Source organism: Argopecten irradians, chromosome 6, assembly GCF_041381155.1.
Source record: "Argopecten irradians isolate NY chromosome 6, Ai_NY, whole genome shotgun sequence".
Classification (NCBI taxonomy): domain Eukaryota; kingdom Metazoa; phylum Mollusca; class Bivalvia; order Pectinida; family Pectinidae; genus Argopecten; species Argopecten irradians.
Window position 1 is genome coordinate 18994316 of NC_091139.1, and position 26880 is coordinate 19021195.

Below are 26880 nucleotides of genomic sequence, written 5' to 3' on the forward strand. Positions count from 1 at the left end.
GGCATCATTTATGACATTCATACTGCATTGAAATCTTAGTAGTCCTCTGGCATTACATGTAGTGATTAAGCATTTGTTATTTCATGTTGCAAATTAAAGAGCAATGTTATATTATTGTCATATATTTTTTCACATCAACATATTTTAATGAATGTACAAAGTTTTCTTGATTTTTTAATATAAAATTATATAATAACATGTTACTGATATTGGTATTTTGTACTCCTTAAGAAATTTTCATGGGGCAAAAAAGGATTAATCACTGCTATTGTTTGTAGTGGCTGCCTTTGTGTAGAGATGGCCGACTGATGGTTGGAGAGTTTAACCTTCCAGTATCTGTGGACAAGCTGCCTCCCAGTTATTCCATCTTGTTTCCTGATGTAAGTTTAGATCAACATAATACTATTAAAAGCTGCCTCCCAGTTACTCCATCTTGTTTCCTGATGTAAGTTTAGATCAACGTAATTCTATTAAAAGCTGCCTCCCAGTTACTCCATCTTGTTTCCTGATGTAAGTTTAGATCAACAGAATTCTATTAAAAGCTGCCTTCCAGTTACTCCATCTTGTTTCCTGATGTAAGTTTAGATCAACGTATTTCTATAAAAAGCTTCCTCCCAGTTACTCCATCTTGTTTAATTTCCCGATGTAAGTTGAGATTAACAGAATTCTATTATATTAATGTTGAATCATATATTATTTTTAAAAAAAAAGAAGATTTTATTAGTTTCAATTTTATTTTGATTCAACAAATTCAAATATGATATTAATATGGTATCAATTTGACCCCCAAACCCAGAAAACACTAAGATTTGGCCTTCAATAGCTTTATGAAAGCATGGGTACAGTATAAATTGACGTTGATATTTACAGACTGCTCTGACAGGGATGAAGTGGGTAGATAACCATAAGGGATTTTTCCAGGTGGCCATACAGTCGACTTCCTCAGTCCATACACAGGTGAGACATACACTTACCAAATCTTGTCTGATTAATTGTATTACTGAATGAATACTTGACTCCGTAGGTCCTCCACTTTTTTGCCTTATCCAAGGAGTGATAACCCTATATTTCCACAATGTATTCCTAATATTATTTAGATGCCTATCAACACATATTCCACTTAATGGTGAATAGTAATTGTATTCTATATTTCACATTTCTTTATCTTCATCTGAAATGCATTTTATTAAATTTGCGTGTCTAACTTATATTAATAATGGAATGTGATATGAAATTTGTTTTGTATATTCAGATTGATCTGAAATCAAAATGGATTCATGTAATTTCAGGATGACAGGTTGGAGAAATTTCTTGGGCTCTGTCGCCTGGCACAGGATCAAAAACTTCCACCTCGTAAAAATGAATCTCAGTTTGAAATGGAACTGAAGTACAGCCTGGGAGACCTACACTTGTCCAGGGGAGAGAACCTTGTACAGTTTCTACATTTGATTCTGGACAAACTCATCCAGCTGATGGTGCGACCACCAGTCATGTCTGGACAAACAAGTAATTCATATTTTGGACAAACAAGTACAATGTCTTTTGTTTTTGTCTTCAGTTATGCTTATTTGAAAGACATTATTTCATTTTAAGATACAAAAATGATGCGGGCAAAGTTTGATTTTCATTTGTTAAGTCTCACCTTTCGATTTTTGTGACATCATAATTTGCCGTGATTTTCGTGACTTCACATTCATCGGAAGGTGGGACTTATCAGCAGTAAATCATACATTACCCACATGGCTTTGGTATCTAAAAACCCTAATATTGAGGATGACGTTTTTTCTTCTATTCATTTAATACATTTTCAATTACTGCAGTATAACTACAGTGATATTAGAAACTTTTTTATTAGTTTCCTTTGTTTTCTCGGGTCATAAAAGAAAATTCAATTAACATTCAAAAAACTTTATATTCTTATTCATTTGAAAGAAGTTTGATATCTGGGTAACTTTTCTCTTATTTTATCCTTGACAGTGACCATTGGGCAGTCAGTGTTTGAGACCTTAGTACAAATTGTGAAGAAAGTACATGAATTGTTAGAGGAGAAGAATGATCACAATGGCAGGAATTCTTTACTGGCATCCTACATACACTTTTGTTCCTCTCTACCACATCCAGGAATGGTCCATCAAAGTAAGTTTCTGAAATCTCATCCAGGATCACTAAAATTTAACTTAATTTCCTATTACCTTGGCTTTTGCTTCAATGAGAAAATCAAATTATAGTGAATCAAAATTTGGTGATAAGGTAAGAGTACACAAGTTTATTGCAAAAATTACCGGCTATATGTCACGGTAATTTATCAAAATTGTAAAATTTCAAGCTCATTGTGCCACGCAAGCAAAGTGAGTTTCTGCAGTAAGTTTCTGGTGTCTACAGGAAAGTTTATTTCCCATCATGTTTGTTATTGGTAACTTATTTTCAGCAACATTACCAAACCTGAATTCCTCGTCTGGTTATAACACCCTGGGACGGCCCTCGTCTCTGCCAGTATCTAAACAGCCCTACCAGAGAAGTAACAGTAACCCAGACCTGGCCGGCAGTACCCCTACAAGTCCAGATAACGAAGTTCAAGGCATTGTTGGTAAGCTCTTGTTAGTCAGTTTTGATATAAAAATGGTCCAGATAGCAGAGTTAAAGGGTCCTTGGTAAGTTCTGGGCCCAGCACCATAAAACTATTCTCAGACAAATTTTTTCCTCAAGTATATGATTTTACATAGGCTTGAGTAAAAAATCTATCTGAGAATGTTTTATGGTGCCGGGCCCTGGTATGTGCTTTAGTAAATGTTGGCATAAAGATTGTTCAGTTAATAAAGTTCAAGGCTTTGTTGATAAGCTGACTTTAAATAATTTAGTATATAGTTCATTTATTTTTAGGTTTAGATAGTAGTCAGGCCCAGGGTAAATTTTAGTAATTATAATTTGCATTATTAATAAATAATGTTAATAAGTTGATGAAAAATACCATCTTTTCTCGCACCTCGGACAGGGAAATCTCACTTGATACCCGGTGCTAGATTTTTCTATCTCGTCCGTGTCTGGTACCTTTACACAAATTTTGGAGGAATTTTACGCCATTCATGTAACAGTCCGCGCATGTGACGTCAAACTCTCAAACCGGTGACGTCACAAGCGTCATATAATCAATATTATTAGAAATATATGCATTCAGTCATTTACCATGCATTGTTTGGTTGTTGTTTTTAATCATGAAAACAGTATGTACCGATTGATCATCGTTTTCTCTTTTATATAACCGAACTATAGTTTTATGCGGAATGACTGAAATCGAAGCGCGGATGAAATGGTTAATCATCTTTGAACCAGGAGGCCCAAGACGGGATAGTTTTACACTCTGAACGCGTATATAGATGGGTTTTGTTATATCTTAGAGGCGCGAGAAAAAAAATCTATTACCTTTAAATGATCGAGATCGGGTTATCTCAGTCTCGGCTAACGCCTCGGTTGGGATTATGTTACAAAATCTTAGCCCTCGACTGAGATAACCCGATCTCGATCACTTACAGGTAACAGATTTTATTATTATTAGCTCACCATGACTATATCTCAGAAAGTACTGAAAGGATCTGCCTCAAATTTCATATGTAGATTCCCCTAGGGTCCTTATCTACATATTGCAATTTAGGACCAAGATGGCCGACATCATGCCATCTTCGATTTTGATAGTTGAAGTTTAAAAAGCAGAGAAAAAGTCCCTCTTTCCATCGTCAGAAATTGGTCATTCTTTGGTGGGCGCCAAGATCCCTGTAGGATCTCTTGAATTATGTTATCAAAACTTAACTTTACTTATAATAACTAAATGACAATATGTTGATATTTGGGCGACAGGTGGTCGTTACCTGGACAGAACAGGAAGTATGAGAGGTGAAGATATGCTGTCTCAGCTCTTCCCAAAGATGAGAGGAAAGAAGGTACAGTATACAACTTTTGTTTTGATTCATGCTCTATGATTTATTGGTTGTTGTAGATATTTAGGAGTATCGACAATATCATCCTTCGGCAGAATCAGGATTTTACTTATTTGAATTTTAACCCAATCTGCAAACTTTTTTTTGCTCAGACAAGTCTTGTTTGTGTCACCAGTACAGGATTTGATCAGGTCCATGCCTGGATAATGTATTACCATTGTACTAACATGTCTTTATGTCACTTTGCCATTATTTTGTAGTTAGTCATTAAGTGTGTCCCTATGTTTTGCAGACGGTACATGAGGAGCTTACTCTACAATGGTTGGTACTGAGTGGCCCTGTCCGTGAAGTTGCTCTTGCTCATTCATGGTTCTTCTTTGAGCTCATCGTAAGTATCAATTCTATTTGCAAACCATTATTTAATTTTTGACTGCTTTTAGTCATTTAAATTTACATGAACCAAAGTAAACAGAAAGGCAGAGAGGAAGGACATCCTCATCAGGTTAACAATAATTAGACCTGAAGCAAACCAGAATACAGTGAATGAGAATGTAAGGTGATCCCTACGATTCTAAATTTAAGTATGAAACAAACTTTAAATTCTTAGAATGAAATAAGTATTTAGCAGTTTTAGTATTGATAAAGAAAATGACATCGTATGTTAGGCCAAAAAAAATTAATTGTTAGTTTCTCAGGCCACTTTTTTAAAAAGTCAGTGCGGGCGGCGGGAATATTTTTTATTTCTCTGAAAACAAATGCGGCAGATAACATTTTATTTTTTTCTCACTTGAAGGACATGAAAATCAATGAAAACACGTGTAGAAAATGTAAATTCTTACTCAGTCTTTAAAAACAGCTTTTAAATATCTCAATCGTCACTATATCCAAAGAAAACCAGTTGAAAATACATAATCCTGGGAGGAAGCATTCCGTTTTGAGCAAATGCTGACATCGGCAGCCATTTTTTACATGAAGGTTACCCTTGGTCCCTAGTTGTGCCATACAGATTTTGAGGCTGATCGAAAAACAAGATGGCCGCCAGGCAGCCATCTTTGATTTTGGCAGTTGAAGTTTGTTATCGATATTTCTTGAGAACTACTGAAGGAATTTCGTTCAAACTTCACATGGAGGGTAACCCTTGGTCCCTATTTGTGCCATACAGATTTTTGAGGCTGATCGGAAAAACAAGATGGCCGCCAGGCAGCTATCTTTGATTTTGGCAGCTGAAGTTTGTTATCGATATTTCTTAAGAACTACTGAAGGAATTTTGTTCAAACTTAACATGGAGGTTACCCTTGGTCCCTATTTGTGCCATACAGATTTTGAGGCTGATAGGAAAAACAAGATGGTCGCCAGGCGGCCATCTTGGATTTTGATAGTTAAGGTTTGATATCCCTATTTCTCAAAAAGTGCTGAAGGGATCTTTCTCAAATTTAATATGTAGGTTCCCCAAGGGCCCTTGTTGTGCATATTGCATTTTTGGACCAATCGGTGAACAAGATGGCTGCCAGGTAGCCATCTTGGATTTTGTTATTCAAAGTTTGTTATCGCTATTTCTCAGAAAGTACAAGGGATCTGTCTCAAATTTCATATGTAGGTTCCCCTAGGGACCTAGTTGTGCATATTGCATTTTGGGACAGATTGGTCAACAATATTGCTGCCAGGCAGCCATCTTAGATTTTTATATTCAAAGTTTGTTATCGCTATTTCTCAGAAAGTATTGAATGGATCTTTCTCAAATTTCACATGTAGGTTCCCCTAGGGCCCTAGTTGTGCATATTGTGATTTGGGACCGATTGATCAACAAGATGGCCGCCAAGGAGTCATCTTGGATTTTGATAGTTGAAGTTTGTTACCGCTATTTCTCAAAAGGTACTGAAGTGATCTGTCTCAAATTTTATATGTAGTATGTTTGAAAAAGCTTAAAAAGTAGAGAAAAGATCCATCTTTGCTTTGTCAGATATAGATCATTCTTTGGTGGGCGCCAAGATCCCTCTGGGATCTCTTGTTAGTTATGGCGCATAAAAAACGTTGGTGTGGGGGGTAAATGTCGATGTGGCGGGGCCTGAGAAACTAAGAATTAATTTTTTTTTTGGCCTTAGATTAATTTTTAAAGCATTGTGATGGGTTTTGAAACCTTTTGGCTAATATGATATTAAATTATTGCATTATCATGTCAAAATTTACATTGAATGCAAACATTTTTTTTAGATTAAAAGCATAGCTGAACACTTGGCCAAGACCGATCGACTGAATGCTCCTCGACAGATGAGGTTTCCTGATCACTTCATCGAGGACATCAACACCCTCATCAGTACCTTCATCAGGGACATCCTTGATAGATACATTAAGGTGCCATCACTGGTTGCACTTTCTTAATCCAAACCCTATCAAATCTGAATCTATGAGGGTTTTTTTCTCTCAATATCCAGTAATGTCTTTATTAGACAGTGAAATGAACCTGAAGTATGTAGTAAAAATTCTGAAAAATACTTCATAAATGAAATTACTTACTTATTACGTATTATAAATTAGTAGACAAAAAAAAAGTAATAGAAATAACATTGCTTTTTGTCATATCAGAATTTTGTTGTTGCAGGAGCCTGTACTAATCAGAAGCCTCAACACCAGCCTGGCTTTCTTCTTACATGACTTGATATCCTACATGGATAGAGGCTATGTCTTCCAACTCATACGCCAGTACTGCAAAACTGTAACTATACTCTTACAAACTTATGTGTCTACATTTGTATAAAACATTATATTAGAGTCTAGTAGTCTCATAGTTACTGTATATTTATAATTTATATGAAGCTGATCTAAGCTTCCTTGTTCTGTATGTCAAAACAGTCAATTTTTGACTACTACAAATATTTTGATATGTGTTAGTATTGATATTTATCAAGTGCCAGATCACTTGTAAGTCTACATCTTGATATGAAACAGGTGTCAGACCGACTTCGCACTTTAGCTGACAGCACAACTCTGATGTTGCTGAGGTTGGACTTCATCCGGATCGTCTGTAGCCACGAGCATTTCTTTCCCTTGAATCTTCCTTTTGCCACACCTCTCACCCCGTCTGGGAACTCGTCCAGCCCTACCCCCAGTATCTCCAGTATTACTTCGGCCACTTCCTACACATCTACCAGTACTCTGACTGACAAAGGCCGTTTCTACGAGCTAACACTGGAGTTTCGGCAGCAGCACTTCCTGGTCGGCCTCATGTTATCTGATCTAGCTGTGGCTTTAGAGACATTGTAAGTTTTTGTTATTGGACATTTTCATATTACCCAGTTTTCTTTATCATACTTAGTATATTTCATTCAAATGACTTCTCAATAAATGATAGGCCGAGGGTACTGATATTTGGCCTGTAGCATGTGGGGATGAAGGGCTATCAAGGTTGTTAAAATGAATGACCTTCACTATCAGTACTTTCAGTGCTTTGATTTTGTGTTTTTTCCACCCACAGTAATCCCGCTATCCATCAGCGTGCCATCAACATGGTGTGTAACATGCTGTATAATCATGATCTGGATGTGCGTTACACCGACCCAGAGATGAAGAGCAGGCTAGCAGCACTGTATATGCCTCTTATTGGCATTGTAATAGATGCCCTCTCACAGCTATATGACCCGAGGGTTGAAGGTCGATATAGGAATTCCGGAAACTTTGATGACGATGAAGGAGACAAGATCAGCCATCGAGTTGCCATGGCAATAGCTGGTGGGGAGGGTGTATTTGGAGGCAGAGTCTCAGAAACTCCACATTCGAGCAATAGCAAGGTTTGTCATTCTTTAATTGGTAGAGGGTGTATGTATTTCTCAAACTCCACTTTTAACCAAAAATAGTTTATAGCTTTAATTGGACAAATTGGAAGAGTGTATTTGAAGGCTAGATCTCAAAAACTCTCTTGGGAAGTAATAAATGTTGTTTTGATTGGTAACACTGATGTCTAAGATTATGTTGTCTGGAAAACTCCTCATTTCATCATCAAAATTGTGAACTGTTTTGGTTGCTTGGGAGGAGGTGCTAGATAGAAGAATGTGTAAAATTTCTTGTGTTAACAAAAATTGCAATGTTGGTTTATGTTGATTTGCTAAATTGGAGAGTCTTTGATGTTTGTCTGTAGTCATTAGAAGGGGGGGGGGGAGTACATTTTTGTTTAGCTACAATAAAATTTGATTTGACTCTTCTAAAAATTACCTTTCTTGTTAAATATTTATGTAGAAGAATTGAAAATGTTGCGATTGGTAACCTTTCTCAAACACTCCACTCACCTCTATTCACAGACAAAGAAATGTCCCCTGAGTGCGGAGTGCACTCGTAACCTGCTGATCTGTTTTATGTGGGTTCTTAAGAACGCAGACCAGACAGTTCTGAGACAGTGGTGGACCGACCTTAACATTGGCGTCCTTAGCCAACTCCTTGAGGTTGTCTACTTCGCCATATCCAACTTTGAGTACAAGGTTTGTTCTCCATGTTGTATTGATCATGTAATGTTAATATATGAGTTTCATATTTATTCAAATTTTGTTTTTGGCTAGCTAGAGGCATATTTGACTATAAATATTACATTTTAGTGTTATTATTTTTATGTCATATGTATTATTTTCAATTTGATATTTTACATAAAGAAATATGCAAAATTGATATTTTGTGTATTACATACTCCAATTTTATGTAGTGATTTATTAATCTATTGATTTGTATTTAGCAAAAAAGAAAAACATGACTTAATGCAATGTTTAGTTATAAGTTACCTGTTGATATTGTAAAATGTTGGCATTCCTTTGATTATAACTTGTTTGTACTTAATGATCAGTTTTGTAATTTCAGGCATGTCAGATTTCTGAGCATGCTCCTTTCAGTTTACTAACATTTATTCTGATTGGTTGTTTTAACAATTGTAAATTGATTGCAGTTGATTAGAGATTTAATGCATTAAGATCATAGATAATAATTGATTTATAGCTGAACCTTGTTAGCTTGGGCTTGTATAACACAATACACCTTAAACTTAAAGTACCTTGTTTGTTCCACCCTAAAAATTCAATTTTCTTTACAATTATAAATTAATATTCATTCTACAAGTCTTAAAGAATATTAATTCGAAAGTTTACCTGCTCACTTGAGTTAATGAGGTTTGACTGTATTTCATCAGTTAGCACTATGAATTTAATATTTTAAAAGGGAATTTAGAAATAAAGTCACTGTATAGTTTTAGTAATTGTAAAGGAGCATATGATACCAGATGTTGTGTGCATGAGTTGATATTGTTGTAGAGAATTGTTATTGTTTGTAGATATTTATGGGTGTGGTACTCCTATGTAATCAATTACCTCCTCCCAGCCCTTCCTTCCAGCTAAGAACTAACTTCTAACCAAAAATTTGCTTTCATTAACTTCAAAATCTTGTTCCATCCCTTTTTATAGTCGGGTGGTTGTTGTATTTCTATCTCCTCAGATGAATTATTGCTAAATGAGAGATTTTTTTAGCTCACATTTCTGAAGATTCATCAGTTTTCATCCCTTCTCTCTTTCCTTTCGTAGGTTTTATTTTTTTCTTCAACCAAGAAGTCTTGTAGTCAATGTTATGCACCATTTCTGGAAATAAGGTTCACCATGTTTGCTAAAAAAAGACTTTGACCTTTGTTCATGGTCAAATATATCTTATATAATTAGTAGCAAGACAGGCTAACAGATGACCGCATTCATCTTTTTTCAAGGTCGCTGGTGTCATATATGCCCAAAATATTCAGCAGTTACATTTCATTAATGGTTACACATGTACCATGACCATTACACATGTATCTGGCGGTTGAAATAAGAATTATTTTTACTTATTTTAATTATTGAAAACCTGTGATGCTGTTTTAGAACCTTTATTTGATAAGGGAAGCATCTGCTCAGAATCCCCTTTTTGACCATGGAAGCATCTGTTTAGAATCCCCTTATTTCATCCAAGGGGCTTATTGCAGAGCAAGAAGGCATTTCATTTGCCAGTAATACCAACATCCAATATTTTATGCATTACCACAGAAAAAGCAAGTGAAGGTTTACTCAGTACACTCGGCCAAGGTAAGGGACATCTTAAATTGTCACCATTATACCACACGGGTAAGGATTCCTTATTTGCATAATAATAGAGTTATCTGCCTATGTGGGTAGGTTGTCATTTTGACGTCATGTATTTCCTATGGTAACATCATACTTTTCAGAGAAAATGACGCGAGTTTCACTCATTAAATAATACTGTAACAATGGATACCTTCCTGCAAGGGAGATAACTCTTTAATATGCAAAGACAGAATAGGTACACCTGTGTCACTGTCATATCGCCAGAGTAAAGTAAGAAATGTGTTTTCGGATCCATCACTGACGTCAGTGGTACATTGGCTGCTCGCTCAGATTGGCCGGAGGATTGGTGTGACTTGCATTAGTAAATGTGCTTTCCCAGTCTCCTCATTCATCAGCTTGGCAGTTTTGTGTACCAAATATCTGCATCTGGTATCTGGGGCTTTTCCTACATCTTTCACTACAAAACATTACCATAATTCATCAGTATACTTTTCTGAGTATCATTTCCCAGTTTTTGTCTTTGGAAATACATTGGTATAGATTCCTATTGGTTTGTTTAAAATGAACAGATTAAATGCCTAGTTCACACATTGCACATCAACTTCTTGATTTCTACAATTTCAGATTTTTTTTTATCTTTCTTCTGACACTAAAAGCTACTGAATATTGTCATTTTTAAAATAATATTACTGGGTTTTCAATTTATGAGAAACTACTAAGAATACTCCGGGACATTATTATAAAAGTACATAACCATTTTATGCAAAATATTTCAATTTACTCCATACACATTCAATTACAAGACTTGGTACTTTTCAGGCACATTAATATTGTTCACTAGGGTTACAGTAATGGTAAAAAAAAAATCATGAGTTTGGGTCCAATGAGTATAACCTTTATTATGTTAGTATTTACCCTAGTGAAACTAGAGTTAATCTACTGCAGTCTAGCCTGGGTATACCTGAATGGTCAAGTCAACTGTAAAAAATACAGATAAAAACATATTGGGTCAATTGAAGAGTAGCTTTTTGGCATGCCCTAGTTGATAACAGAGAACTAATACTTAATTATCAGTAACTGCACACCGTGCATGTCAAGGCACCAGTGTTTTTATTATCAGTGACTCATAGTCTTGTCTTCATTAAACTTTATGATATTTTTTTTTAAGTTTTTAATAAAGATAACATTTTAGAGTTTCTAGTACAACTTACAATACGTGAATCCAAAAAAAATCAGCAAAAAATTGGTTTAGAATATTTGTTATTGATCGATCAAATAAACATGACAGTACAACAAACATCATGAAAAGTAATATGTCTCCATATTATTATATAAAAATAAATTCCGACTGAGTTTTATGATATAATAATTTGTACCTTCAATCTTGCCTATGGTATATTCATTAAAAGTCTGGGGGAAAAAACATAAAATCTTTCATCAGTTTCTCATCAAAGAAATTCATTCATCCAGTTTTGACGGCAAGCAAAGAAATGCTCTTAGCAATTTTTTTCATTCTGAATAAGTCCATTTGAGGAGTTTCTGTATTAACCATATACATGTATTCTAAGAATATACCCACGATCAGAAAGTATATTGTGTCATTTCATTTATTTACATATATTGAAAATATTTTCAAATGCTATTTTATATTTATACAAGAAATGCAATTCTTGTTTTAAATTCTTTATGTATGCAGACACATATTTATGATGTACATGATTATATAAACAGAACATATTTATGAAAATAGAATATTTATTTACAAGAAACTGACATGAGGGTTATGTATACGCAAAACAACATGGAGATTTATTTACAATGCATGATCATACACAAGAGTTGTTTACTCAAACATAGTACCAGAATGCAGCATGTTCCCATGACAACTAAACCTATTTACCTTGACACTTTGAGAGTGAACTGCATGGCAAAATTTTTCACTTCAAATCGACTGACAATACCACAGCCAGGAATATGATACTAAAGTTACACTGGTATGGAGTACAGCATATTATTTGTTCTGCAAACATGCTTTTACTTTCATATTTTGTCAATATCTGTGAATAGACTTGGTCATTTACATTACTTATGTTGGTTTTAAGATTAGTCTATTTATTGATAAAGTAACAGTAGTTCAGTTTTGAAATTTATACAATGTAACTCAACACATCTTGCTTGAAATTCTTGTATCAGACTTCGTATATATTTGGTTTGTGTTGTGCATTTAATGGTTATACATGTATGTCACTGCTATTACTAGAACTGTAGCTTTATGTTGAGAAACTGTACCAAAAGTTGGTCATTTTGACCCTTACTCTAATATTTCACAGTTATTGCAACCAGTGGGGAAGTGTAATTTACGGATTTACATTTTCTTGTTATAAGAGATACTAAAGAATTAACATTGATTAATTGACCTTCAGCTTCACTTTTAATTTGCAAAACATAATTTTATTATAAGGTATTATTGCATATTAAGCAAACATGCCAATAGTGCTAATAGAATTCATCTGATATAGAGCCCACGTCTTCAGGTGAATAGTTAAAACCTATAGATAATGAAGGTTTTGGAGGGTAATTGGAGCTTTGATACTGTATTTACATACATTTAATATATATATCGCATGATAATATTGGTACACACACACTATATTAGGATCATATTAGGATCGTATAGGGAGTCCTGGCTGTGTGTATTGTCAGTCCTAAACAAGGTCTTGTGAAGGACACAAAACAAGGGGGTAATTTGACCATTCAGGGGAAATGGACTGTTGTGAACCCGATTAGGCCCCACCTCTCTGTATCCACGGAAACACTGGCAGATTGGCAGGAAAGCCCTACTAGTATGGGCAACCGACCTAAAAGTGCAAGTCTACCCAAATCCTATGAGCAGATCTGGGAGGGCATTCAGCGAAAATCACAGGACCTTCTCAAAGGGCCCGGATCGCTTCTAAACAGAAGTTTTAACAAAGACGACCCCTACAACCAGGTATAGACCTTGGGTTTTTGGAATGCAGGATACTGGCTCTGTCTCATTTTCATCATGATTTTTTTATCATTATTTATCTAATTTTCTTTAAAGTTCTGTTTTTAATTTTCTTTCCTTTAATCTTTTTCTTACTGTTTGTAGCTTCTCTTTTTTTCTATGATTTTGATATTTCTTTATTTTTACCTGCAGCTTTTTTCTATGATTTTGATATTTCTTTTTACCTACAGCTTTTTTTCTATGATTTTTATATTTCTTTTTACCTGCAGCTTTTTTCTATGATTTTGTGTCAGAAGCTGATCGGCTGTTAGTCTGCTTCTGTGTCCATTCTTTGTGATTAAGCTTGCTTTGATAGCTTCAAACTCTACAGATATTAGTTAGCAAACTCTTTAGTTTGGATTGTAGTTTCATTCAATTGTAAGTGGGGGAGTGTAGGTTTCTATATTATTTACCTTTATTACATCAATGTTTTTGATAATACAATACTGGCTATGGCATAAACTGTACTCAAGTCTGTTACTTCAATAGGATGGTGGTGGTTATCACAGTTATCACACCAAAGGATGTGACTCTCCAGTCAACAGAGCTTGTTGATAATAGGATTTCATATTTTGTGAAAGCAGCAGACTTTTCTATCAAGAACCTGCTGGTGATAGAAATTACTTACAGAACTATTCCGTCTTTGCATATTTCTGAGTTACCTCCCTTGCGGGTAGGTATCCATTGTGATGTCATTATTTTGTGAGCAAAACTTTATTTTCATATAGAGTCATGGAGTTACTTTCAGAAACACATGTCACAATCAATACCAACCTGCATGGGCAGGTTTAATATTAGTATTCCATCTTTGCATATGACAGAGTTTCCTGTGAGGGCTGGTATTAATTGTGACATTAAATTAGGAGCAAAACTTGAATTGATTTTTCTGGAAAAAGATGACATTGCACTCACAAACAAATGACATGACAATTTTTATCTACCCACAAAGCCAGATGACTCTGACTTTAATATAAAAAGACAGAATACTCTTATACCTTGAAGTATAAAGCCGTTTTTATCTAAGTAAATACTGTAGGCTTATGGGATTCTTAGCATAGTTAATGATCATCAGGTTTATATTATGAATTATAGAATAAAAGTATCGTTTTAGGAGAAGTAAAAAACAATTCGTTTAAGACAGCAAATAAATTCTTGCGTTAGTAACTTTATAAAAAGGAAAATTTTCTTTACAAAGCAATGCAACAAGCAGACAGTATTTTGTAGTTGTTTGTTTTTTATTTTTATTTTTTTTTTTATCATTTTTACCCAATTTGTTAATACAGTAACGAGGCCTCCCGAAAATGACAGGCTTGGTGATGATTTTATAAAAGAAAAACTCAGGTTGTGTTTGAACTATCTGAAATTGATATCACATATAAAATTCAGTGTTTGAACTATCAGCCAGTTTGAATTAACCAGAGGTTTACTGTAGTTCAATTTGGCTAAGTTTGAGCTTAGTTTGAGGGAATTGGAAGTAAAATAGATTGCTGACGAATGTTCAATATGTTCACTAAACATCTGTATTACCAAGAAGAGGCAATATTGTTTCCAGACTTCATGTGTTTATCAGCATCAGATGTTAAGTGAAACCTATATGTTTAGCATGCTTAGTGCTAGCTAGACAGAAATCTGCCATGATACCATGTAAAGGCAGCAGATCCTGAGGTGTGGCAAACATGTCTCTCCCTTGATCACTATATTTAGTATTTGACCTAGCTCTGTCTAGATATCACATCCCCATTATTGTACTGTTGTAAAGCTGTGCACTTTGTAGTACCCTTTCATGGCTGTAGGCTACCACACGAGGCTGTACCACCGTACTGTAGTTTTAGAGCAGGACACAGGGGCACGTAATTCTTTCACAGATTCATGCATCAATATCATGTGATTTGTTTTTCTTTGATAATTTTGTTGGTGAAAAGTTATTTTGGATTATACTTTTGCACTACAAAGTGGTTTAAATTTCAGTAAGAAAATATATAGAGTATAAAGAAAAAGTTTAAATTAAAAAAAAAAATGTTTGTTTGACCTCTTAAAGTTATCCCAACTTTGACTGAAATCAGTTATCTAAACTTATTGATTGATTGCTGATCATATAAGTGGTGGCTGTTATACATAATAGTTACTTGCCCCTGTGACTGAATGGACACTTGTTAGAGTTGTATAAATTACATAGCATCATGCTATTTTAGCATACTGTTGTAGATTAAAATTCATCCCTGTTGATTTGTCTTTGGAAATTATATTTTAGAATTTCGTTTTGGCTACCGATAAATGATTTGTTGAACCTGTCATAAATAAGATTATTCTTTCTTTATAATAATTTTATTATCAGTCACTCTAAAATTTCAGAAAAGCTTTTGTTTGACTGTAAATTTATGTAATTGGTCTTGTACTTAATGTGCATAGTCGGGCAATGAAAACCAGTATAAATGCGTTTATTGGCTTTCCAAAAGTCCTTACATATCAAAATGACGATCAAATTATGCCTACTTTGTCCAGTTTAGACCATTGAAATTATGGAAAGCTTCATATAAATTTACCACTGTTCTAAAAATAAACTCTGAAAGCGAGGCTGTGTGGGAATGTCAACACGGATATAGGCAGCCAGGAGGACGTTTTAGGATTCCTTTACTATAAATTTATTTCCTCGCGTGCAGAGCGATTTTGACAGGTTATTTTATTTTTCTATTTCAGAAGAAATTATACTAGATATATTAACACCATTTTAACCGACTTAAGCCTTCCTTTGCCCGACTATTCACTTTAAATCAGCTGTTAAAATCAACTTTAAATCTGGTCATATTTTGACTTAAAAGACCAGATTATAATATGACCTATGATCTACAATTAGGGAATAATTCTCTTTCAAACTCAGTAAATGTAAATTTTACCTCTTCCATTATCTGAATTGGAATAACAGAAACTGCAAGAAGAGTTTTGTATCATAGATTTAATCTTCTCTGACCAGAAGAGCTTGTGTCCGGAGCATCATTCATAGCTGTCTGTTTTCTTTCCTTTAAATGTCTTTGTTTGAAAAACAGGGAGAGTTCTTATTAATAATAATTCAATCAATATCTTGATTGAAGCTTTTTGGGATAAAGCCCTACATGATTGAAAGATGATGGAAATTATCTTTGATTTTCATAACCATGATAATAATTTATTATACACTTAAATTGATAAAACTCCTAAATTCTCTTCTTTAAATCAATTGACATGTAAATACCGATAGGTTGGTTGCAACACAGATTTCAAAAGAATTGATTTTGACCATCATACAAGATTTTCTAACGTTTCTATTTCTCTTTGCTCACAAGTAATATAAATGAGATCCATTGAAGTGTTGAATTACAGGTTTAATAATGGCGATTTATAAATCTAGATAATATTGTTGTGCTCTAAAATGTTATTTACATTAAATCTGTAGCCCTGTTTATGATAGCTGTACTTAGCTGTATGTTACTTGTCTGCAGGGTAAGAAGAGTCTGTCACACTGCTCACAGCAGACCTTGAAGAAGAGTGTAGATATGAAGTCCCGCCTGGAGGAGGCCATATTGGGCAATCTCAACGCCCGTACAGAGATGATGCTGAGACGGAAACAGATTCCCTACACTCCAGGTAAATCTGACACAAAATTACATCAAGTTTAATCAGTGTATTATCAACTAACAATATGATTATCATAACTTTACTATTAGTGAATATTGTAATGAGCTGTATTGTAATGTTTTGCTCAGTTCATGTTAGAAAAATATCAATGAAATATGATTGTGCATGATTGAATTTTCTGTATGTCATCAAAATTTCAAAATTAATCATTGCACTGAGCTTTTAGAATATTACACATTAATAATATTTTGATAATGATATTGTTTTGTTTTTGTTTGATTATTATGAATAGGTGATAGGACACCACCATCAGCACCAGCAGGGGGAGATAATCGGTTACGATGGAGAAAAGACCAGCTTCAGTGGAAACCCTCATATGAGACGTACGACAGGTAAATCTATGAACCATGATCTTAGTATTAGCATTATACATACTGTAAATAATTCCTAGGGCATCATCTCATACATTTATGGTGACCACAGAACTTTCTCTGATATTTTTGGGGCCGCATTGACGGAGTGGTTAAGCTGTTATGACATTTTACCACAAGCCCTCCACCTCTGAGTTGCAAGTTGGAATCCCATGGCCATGTGGGGCTGTTACTAAGTATATACTGGTTACTGGTTGGTTGTTTTTCTCCGGATACTCCAGCTTTCCTCTTCCAAAAAACCTAGCTTATCCTTAAATAACCCTGGCTGTTAATAGGACATTAAGCTAATAAAACCAAACATCTATCATTTTCAGCTCTAAACCCAGGGATATTGAGGCGGATGCCCACATCGAGGGAAACCTAGCAGCAGAAATCAGTATGATAGCCCTGGATACCCTAGAGCTTATTGTACAGGTAAGTCTCCAATAACACTAGCAGGAATGTAATTTCTCTGATAACAAAGTAATAGACTAAGCTTGAAATGAATTTTTACCCATTCACCCCTATAATTCCATTATAGACTGATCTATCTTTGATTTAAAAGAGCCTAAATGTGTTTTCACCAGGGGTGAGTGAGTTAATATCATGATGTATACAAATGAAATTTGCAATCTCAACATGTCTGTTATCTGGTAAATGCATAATTCTTTTTGGTTTTGGTAACTTTCAGATAGCACAGAATCTGGAGCATATTCCCTTGTTAAGCTGTGCACTAAAGGTGCTTTTGCATGGATTTAGTCTGAACCAAAGCTCTTTGGTCCTGGAGGCCATGTTTGCATCACAACGGTCTCTTGTCACAAAGGTAATACATCAGGGTGGCTTGACGTATAGAGTATTATAAACATTTCTAGGCTTAAAATAAAGAGCTGCTCTGAATCCAGTTTCAAAGTATTTTGAAAAATGAGATATCAAAAAGTATGTTCTTATTAATAACAAAAAAAATATATTAGATATTAAGCTTAATTTTCAAAGAAAATCAAGCTTGGGAATTTTATATCAATTCTTTGTAAATAAACTTTGAACAGTAACTTTATGAATTGTGCATTACAGTTCCTGGACCCCTTGTTTGAAGAGGAGACAGAACAGTGTGCTGATCTATGTCTGCGACTTCTACGACACTGTAGTTCCTGTATTGCCAACACTCGCTCTCAGGCCAGTGCCTCACTCTACATGCTTATGCGGCAGAATTTTGAACTTGGCAATGTAAGTAATTGATGTCTCAGTGGTCACTTTGTGTTTTAAGAAAAACTAAGTCTTAATTTATACTGTTGTTCATCAACTGCTGCTTTGTCCAGATTAAGAATGAAAACAATGTATTGTTATGATTGGAAACATTTGATGCACAAAATTTTCTCGGAATTAACTTCAAATTTATTATTGATATTCCTGAAGATGTTACAAATTGAAAAAAGTATTGTTTTGAAATATTCCAGAATTTTGCTCGAGTGAAAATGCAGGTGACCATGTCTCTGAGCTCACTGGTAGGACAGAACCAAAGTTTTAATGAAGAGTTCCTGCGCAAATCACTCAAGACCATCCTAACTTACGCCGAGGCTGATGTCGATCTTCAGGAAAACACCTTCCCAGAACAGGTAAGTAGCTCCTGCCCTTCATCTGTTGTAATAGTTGAAGATTGACCCAGTATTTATCTCTTTATAGACTTAAGTCTATAATTTATATGATATATTTGTTGTATATTCGAGACTGTAGTTTTTAGCTCGCCTATTCGAAGAATAGGGGGAGCTAATGTTGTCACCCCGGCGTTGGCGTCAGCGTTGGCGTCCCATTTCACGTTAAAGTTTTTTAGCAAGTTTCTGTTTCATCAATTTTTTAAGCTTAAACAAGCTTTAAGTCATCATAAATGTTTATGATTTTATTTTCCTAATGTGTATGGATGCTGAACGTGATAATACAACCAATTTGGGGCCTTTTAGGTTCTTTTTGAGTCTGTTAATTTGTCATATTTCCATGTTAAAGTTTTTGAGCAAGTTTCTATTTTGTCAATTGTTTAAGCATAAGTCATCATAAATGTTTATGATTTTATTTTCCTAATGTGTATGGATGCTGAACGTTATAATACAACCAATTTGGGGCCCTTTAGGGTTTTTTGAGTCTGTTAATTTGTCATATTTCCATGTTTAAATAGTAAATAGTTGAACATCAACTTGTTCTGAATAGGCGAGCTTTGCTGTTCTCCAACAGCTCTTGTTATCTAATACAGACAAACCTCGATGTATCGAAGTTCAAGGGACAGTCAGAAAAACTTCGAAACATTGAGACTTCGAATTATTCGTGGTTGAAATTAGACTGATGTTTTTTTTTTTTTACCATGACCAACTGTGGTAGTTGTACATGTCGTCTCCGTTCCATAAACTTTATAATCATTGTATTTACCACAAGCAAAACAAAATAAAAATGAAGTATGCAATCAATCACATGTATTGCTATCGTTAACAATACATACGAATATTATAAACAAGACTTACGTGTACCAGGCCTAACCCATGTACAAGTGTTCGTTTGGTGACTATTTAAGCGATGGTTAATATTACGGAATGAATATAAAAAACGAAAACACGTTGTAAAAACGAAACTAAAAAGGAGGAACCGAAAGCGCTACAACACCTACAAAATACTTAAATTTAGAATGATCGATTTGCTCCAGTATTTATGCCAAAGTTGTGCAATGTAACAGTTTTGAGTATGAGTTACTTATAATGTGGCTCGCTATTTACCGTTCCGTAAATTCTGCAAACCGCTACCAATGGCGGCGGCGAATATCAAAAACGACTAACCGTATCTTTGCCGTACTAATGATTTAATAACGCAGCTTGTAAAAACAAAGCACCGGGTATCGGTCTGATTAGTGATATTAATTATCTTGATGATATCAAGCTAGCAACACAAGCTGTCATAATCCCTATTGTCCGGCGAAGGGCCGTCGCGAGACAGCTAGGTGTGACAGCATGCCGCGGGGTATCGGCGAACACCTGATCTGTACAGGTAAATTTTTATTCGAATCATTGAGTGTCAGTTACCTATGATTCTATAACAAATGGTCCATGAAAAAAGTTCGATACATCGAGAACTTCGATTCATAAAACTTCGATTCATACATGGGTTAGTTAGTAATGTTATATAGTGAAGAAATTCGGGACCAGACAAAAAGTTTGATACAGCGAGAAATTCGATTCATCGAAGTTCGAATCATCGAGGTTTGACTAATAGCTATAAGTAGATTATGAATATATCTGGTTTACCTATTCACTATTTATTTTCAGGTGAAGGACCTGGTGTTCAACTTGCACATGATTTTGTCAGACACCGTGAAGATGAAGGAGTTCCAGGAGGATCCTGAGATGTTGCTAGACCTTATGTACCGCATTGCCAAGGGCTACCAGAATTCTCCAGATCTACGCCTCACCTGGCTACAGAACATGGCCAGCAAACATAGTGAGGTGAGGGTCAACCTTATCGGTCTGTTTACAGCAGGTTTACACCATTACACAAAATGGTAATCTGTATCCAGCAAATCATCAGTATAGAAATTAGAAAACACAAATAAATGGTCATGTAAAATTTTAATTCTTTTGTATAGTGAAGGTACTTTTTAGGGCTACGATGGCCGATTGTTTCAGATTTACATATCACCACAAGGAGTCCACCTCTTGGTCGCAAGTTAAAATCCCATGTAGGGCAGTTGTAACTATTAAGGTAATAACTGCAGATTAGTGGTTTTCTCAAGCTATTTTTAGATTAATATTCCTTTCACTTCCTGAACCTGTCACATGGTTAATTGACTCTGGCTATTAGTAGGACATTGAACCAAAACAACCTTATAGTCACCTAAAAAAGCAGAGTTTGTATAACTGACATTTAACTGTTTACAGCGAGCAACTTATACAGTAAATGTTAACCTTTAACCGTTTACAGTGGGAAAATTATGGTTACAGAATAAATGTTGCCCTTTTAACCGTTTACAGCGAGGAAACCATGCCGAGGCTGCCCACTGTTTGATCCATGCTGCAGGCCTGATCGCTGAATACCTGGACATGTTAGAGGACAAGCCATACTTACCTGTGGGATGTGTGGATTTCCAGGTAAAATAAATCATATCTTAACAATAGTTTAATACAGAGTATCTCTTCGAGTTATAGCTGATTTGTGTAACACAGTTGATATGTATGTATCTAAAGAATATGAATAGTTATTTGCTTATTCTCTTATTCAAAAGTTAAAAGTCACAAACTAAAAGAACCAAAAAATATATTACTTATGATTATATATACATATATATAGAAGATACATAATGAGTGGTTGTTGAATATTGAATTTATTCCACACGAGAGAGTTATTTTTTTAAAGTTACAAAAGACAAGATCTTTAGCGAGTGTCTTTTGTAACTTTTAAAAAATAACTTACGAGTGGCATCGTCAATTTCCCGCCAGATAATCAGCAAGCCATAGTACCATCAAGATCAAGATCGTTTCATACACGTTAAATCTACGAAACTCATTTGTAAAATTCTTGTCCATAAAGATGTTTTATTAGTACTAAAGGTCAATTTAACATGTATGAAAATGTCACATATTTTGACACAACGACCACGACGATTACGCTTTCAAACAGCAGTTTTGGACGTCAGGCGACGATCACAACATAGAATGACGTCATTTGATTATTGGTGACGTTGACAATGATGATGTGACACTGAGAAATAAGTAGTTCAGTCAAAGTTCACCGTGTCAGCCCATCAGAATGCGTACAGGGTTTATACCACATGTGGTATAAACAAATTGTTAATCAACAGCTGCAGTGTTTATTCAATGTCCTGAGAGTTGAAAAACACCGCCTGTTGTGGTAGAAACATGATTATACAATTGAAAATATTACTTACATGATTATACAATTGAAAATATTACATAGAGGTTTCCAATATCCTGTAGGTATTTTATAATGTATCAGCAGAGGGATTGATATCTGTTAATGATTTGTTATTGACAGAAAATAACACCAAATGTATTGGAGGAGAGTGCTGTGTCTGATGATGTGGTTTCACCTGATGAAGAAGGGATCTGTACAGGCAAATACTTCACTGAGAGTGGTCTGGTAGGACTTTTGGAGCAGGCGGCCAGCTCATTCTCAATGGTATGTTTAGTATCACCTTTTGTCTATAACAGACTAATGTAGCTATGGCCTTCTAATAATATTTTCATTAGTTTGCTTAAAGTTAGAGGATCATTGATAATTGGAATGTATATTAGCAATACAAGCCCAGTAGGCTTTTTGTTACACTATACTTCAGGGGTTTCAATATTTTAGGAGAGGCAGTACAATTGCAATTTCAGGGGGTACTTTTCTATACATATGTACCACCTGATATTGAAACCCCTGATACTTGCGCCACTACATTGCTGTTTTGAATCACTGCTTTTCCTAAAATACTGAACAGATTTTTACAAATTTTGGTTCAAAGCTTCTTTCTCATTAACGACATACTTCTCATGAATAATTCTTGATAAAAAAAATTGAACAAATTCGCGTTAATCATCCGTGGGAGAGATACAATTTTGAACAAATTTGCGATAATCATCAGTGGGAGAAATAAAATATGATAAAAAGACATGGAGAAAAATTTTTAATAAGATTTACAAAATCATTTCTATTAATCGTGACTACTGAACTCTTCCTGACTTCTTCAACAGTTCATGTGTAGTGGATAAATTAGGTACTAAATGTTTGTTGTACAGGCCTCTAGGTATGAAGCTATACAGGCTCTACAGGCCGTTTATTCAACAGGTAACTGTACAGAGTATATTGTTCAAATGTTTGTTTGCCAGGCCACTATGTATGAAGCTATAGTGTGTAATATTTAAATTTTTATTGTACAGGCCACTATGTATGAAGCTATAGTGTGTATCATTTAAATGTTTGTTTTACAGGCCACTATGTATGAAGCTATAGTGTGTAATATTTAAATTTTTATTGTACAGGCCACTATGTATGAAGCTATAGTGTGTAATATTTAAATGTTTGTTTTACAGGCCACTATGTATGAAGCTATAGTGTGTAATATTTAAATTTTTTATTGTACAGGCCACTATGTATGAAGCTATAGTGTGTAATATTTAAATTTTTATTGTACAGGCCACTATGTATGAAGCTATAGTGTGTAATATTTAAATTTTTATTGTACAGGCCACTATGTATGAAGCTATAGTGTGTAATATTTAAAATTTTTATTGTACAGGCCACTATGTATGAAGCTATAGTGTGTAATATTTAAATTTTTATTGTACAGGCCACTATGTACGAAGCTATAGTGTGTAATATTTAAATTTTTATTGTACAGGCCACTATGTATGAAGCTATAGTGTGTAATATTTAAATGTTTGTTTTACAGGCCACTATGTATGAAGCTATAGTGTGTAATATTTAAATTTTTTATTGTACAGGCCACTATGTATGAAGCTATAGTGTGTAATATTTAAATTTTTATTGTACAGGCCACTATGTATGAAGCTATAGTGTGTAATATTTAAATGTTTGTTTTACAGGCCACTATGTATGAAGCTATAGTGTGTAATATTTAAATTTTTATTGTACAGGCCACTATGTATGAAGCTATAGTGTGTAATATTTAAATTTTTATTGTACAGGCCACTATGTATGAAGCTATAGTGTGTAATATTTAAATTTTTATTGTACAGGCCACTATGTATGAAGCTATAGTGTGTAATATTTAAATTTTTATTGTACAGGCCACTATGTATGAAGCTATTAACCATGTTTACAAGATCCTCATCCCTATACATGAGGCCCACAGGGACTTCAAAAAGCTGGGAGTCATCCACAGTAAACTTCACGAGGCCTTCAACTCCATCATACGACAGGTAGATAAACTATTTCTAGTTTAACAGAGTATAACACTAAATCTTGATTCAATATGAATTGTATGATGTACAGTAAATCATTCACATTGCTACTAACATTAGATCTTTGATCAAATTTTAAATTGAACTTTTTGTGTTGATAAACAGCCAATATTAGTTTGAGACATGCTGGAATAGAAAGCATTCATGTGACAGATATCTTTATCCTGTAGTTATGTATGATATTTTCTTCAATTCTTTTCATTGAGAACAAGGATTTTGCTGATAACTGTATGCTATTTCGCACTTTTAGGAGGGAAAGAGAATCTTTGGTACCTATTTCCGAGTTGGCTTTTATGGTCACAAGTTTGGGGACCTTGATGGCGAGGAGTTTGTGTACAAGGAGCCAGCCATTACCAAACTGCCAGAGATCTCTCACAGACTCGAGGTCAGCCATGTTTGTTTGATCTGTATTTATATTATTAGGTAGATAATTATCCTTTCATATGTCTCTTACGGTTGCAGCTAGTTTACTTTACCATATAATTTTCTAAAATATTGTAAATAATCCAGGTGGTAAATAGTGTTTTTGCAAGTTTATGAGAAAGAGAAAACACTTTCTTAAAATCATTCAGAAAACGTATCATAATATGACACTGTGTATCTTCTGTCGTTACAGAGTTTCTACGGTGACAGGTTTGGACACGACAAGACAAAAATCATTAAAGACTCCAACACAGTGGAGAGAGACAAACTGGACCCAAGCATTGTATGTATCTGTCAAATATAAGTAGGATCTAAGTATCCAGTAAATATTTGTTTTTGTGATATGTGCAATGTTGATAAATGTATATTTCAATAAAAGTATATGTCCATTAATTGAAAATTTCAGTAGAAGTGTATGTTTACTTAAAGATGCTCCACCGCTGACAAATGGTATTTTTTCACTATCAAAAACAAGAGCAGACGATTTAGTATTTTTCTTACAGTTACAAAAGTTACTTATTTTACACCATTACTGCCATTGTAAAATTTGAGCTTCTAATTTTACTTCAAGTTAAAAATATGAAAAATAATTAATTGCATCCCGAAAAAAATCTTTGGCACTATATCTTATATAGAATGAAGTATTGATTGCGCATGCACCAAAGGCGAAATAAATTAGTTTATGTTATTTTTTGTGTTAATTAGGCATATATATACACAATTAAACCCAAATTATTGTTCAAATGATGAATATCATTTATGCTCTGTTGGCGATGGAGCATCTTTAAACCTATTTTGTTATGAATGTTGCAGGCCAATATACAGATCACGTACGTGGAGCCTTACTTTGACCTGTATGAATACCGAGAGAGACTAACTTACTTTGACAAGAACTACAACATCAGTAAGATCAAGCTCCTGCTTTCAGATTTATAAGTCTTAATCACATTCTGTGTGTCGATCATTGATGGTCAAACTAGTTTTCACATTTATGTATAATTCATTGATGTTATTTAGGTGCATTTGGAGCCGAATTTCCTGTATTTTTCCAATTAAACAAAAACTGTCTGTAAGAAAATCACTGGTTTTTATATTACAGTTAGTCAAATTTTGAAACAGTGGATCATGCGTTACAGAATAGATATTACAGAGTAAATATTTTGATGTATCGTCATGACAGTGTTCGAATGCCAGTCAGTATTTAGCCTCATTCCTACCTGCATTGACATGCATACCTAAAGTAAATGTTGGAGAATGAGCAATTTAAAATATAAAATTATGTATGCCATGAGGGCAGTTTTATTGACAGCAGGCAAACTGTCTTTTAAGAGATCTAAGAGATTTAATAGATCAATCAAGTTGCATTGTGGCCTAGCTATCCACCAATCCAAGTATTGTTGTATTATAATTGTGGATGATTTCCGTACATTTCGTTATAATGTGATGTTTTATTGTATCTTTTAGAGAGGTTTATGTATGCCACTCCCTTCACCCTGGACGGCCGAGCCCACGGGGAGATCTTTGAACAGTACAAAAGGAAGACAATCCTGACTACGAGTCATACCTTTCCCTACGTAAAGACACGAATGGCAGTCATCAACCGCGAACAGGTCAGCATTCATATTTCATTCCCTTCTAATTTATTTATAAGCTAAATTTTGCATTTTCCTGTCTAACAACTTTTTCAGTTATTTAATTTAGCAATTTAGTCATACTGTTCCTCTTTACCTGTGGTAAGAAAATTTATGTGGAAATTAATTTCGCGATATTATGGTTAGTAAAATTAAATTGCACTGGAAATTGTTTACAAGAGTATTTCGTAAAAGCAAGGTTCCATTTGGTAAAACAAATATTTTTCCGTAGGTGATCTTGTCTCCAATAGAAGTAGCCATTGAGGACGTACAAAAGAAGACCCGAGAGCTGGCCATGGCTTTGGCATCAGAACCTCCAGATACGAAGATACTTCAGATGGTGTTACAAGGTTGTCTGGGCACAACAGTTAATCAGGTAAAAAAAATTGTCATTCAGGAACAAAGATTTCCTTTAAACAGGCAAATGACAGTTTGTCAGGTAAACAATCAACTACGCTCTTCTGTAACAACATGTAAAGTATTGTGTTATTGTATAACATGTGTTATTGTATAACATCCAGTCTCACTTAGCTAGATTGAGTCAGGGTCATTCGATATGTCAATAAACATGTCTGTTTTAATTGTTGTTCAGTTTAAATTAGTTAAGACTTCTTGTCATTGAGTATTTAGGTCAGGTATCTTGATTCTTGACCAGTTTGGTAGAAAATTTTGATTGGTGTTGTTTAATGGTTTGGTGGAGATTTTTGATTGGTGTCGTTGAGTCGTTGTGTTGAGAATTTTGATTGATAATGTTGAGTGGTTTTGTGGTGAATTTTTATTCGTATTGTTGAGTGGTTTTGTTGAGAATTTA

At 34.6% G+C, this 26880-nt stretch overlaps 1 protein-coding gene across 3 annotated transcripts in view; it reads left to right on the forward strand.

The window, feature by feature from the left end:
- Positions 1-26880, forward strand: part of LOC138325234 (dedicator of cytokinesis protein 7-like) — a 55392-nt gene that overhangs the window by 25130 nt on the left and 3382 nt on the right. The window contains exons 18-45 of one of the 3 annotated variants that reach the window (XM_069270738.1): positions 279-380; positions 871-957; positions 1290-1506; positions 1978-2136; positions 2429-2587; positions 3853-3935; positions 4225-4320; positions 6144-6284; positions 6532-6645; positions 6879-7189; positions 7405-7717; positions 8225-8401; positions 9974-10012; positions 16514-16658; positions 16942-17041; positions 17395-17494; positions 17751-17882; positions 18131-18283; positions 18514-18672; positions 20362-20538; positions 21064-21180; positions 22085-22228; positions 23842-23973; positions 24266-24400; positions 24632-24721; positions 25252-25342; positions 25903-26048; positions 26302-26445. In XM_069270738.1, the coding sequence (XP_069126839.1) occupies positions 279-380; positions 871-957; positions 1290-1506; positions 1978-2136; positions 2429-2587; positions 3853-3935; positions 4225-4320; positions 6144-6284; positions 6532-6645; positions 6879-7189; positions 7405-7717; positions 8225-8401; positions 9974-10012; positions 16514-16658; positions 16942-17041; positions 17395-17494; positions 17751-17882; positions 18131-18283; positions 18514-18672; positions 20362-20538; positions 21064-21180; positions 22085-22228; positions 23842-23973; positions 24266-24400; positions 24632-24721; positions 25252-25342; positions 25903-26048; positions 26302-26445 (3963 nt within the window). Of the gene's footprint in view, positions 1-278; positions 381-870; positions 958-1289; positions 1507-1977; positions 2137-2428; positions 2588-3852; positions 3936-4224; positions 4321-6143; positions 6285-6531; positions 6646-6878; positions 7190-7404; positions 7718-8224; positions 8402-9973; positions 10013-12770; positions 13002-16513; positions 16659-16941; positions 17042-17394; positions 17495-17750; positions 17883-18130; positions 18284-18513; positions 18673-20361; positions 20539-21063; positions 21181-22084; positions 22229-23841; positions 23974-24265; positions 24401-24631; positions 24722-25251; positions 25343-25902; positions 26049-26301; positions 26446-26880 lie in introns of all 3 variants that reach the window. The other 2 variants (XM_069270737.1, XM_069270739.1) reach the window with 2 other exon arrangements.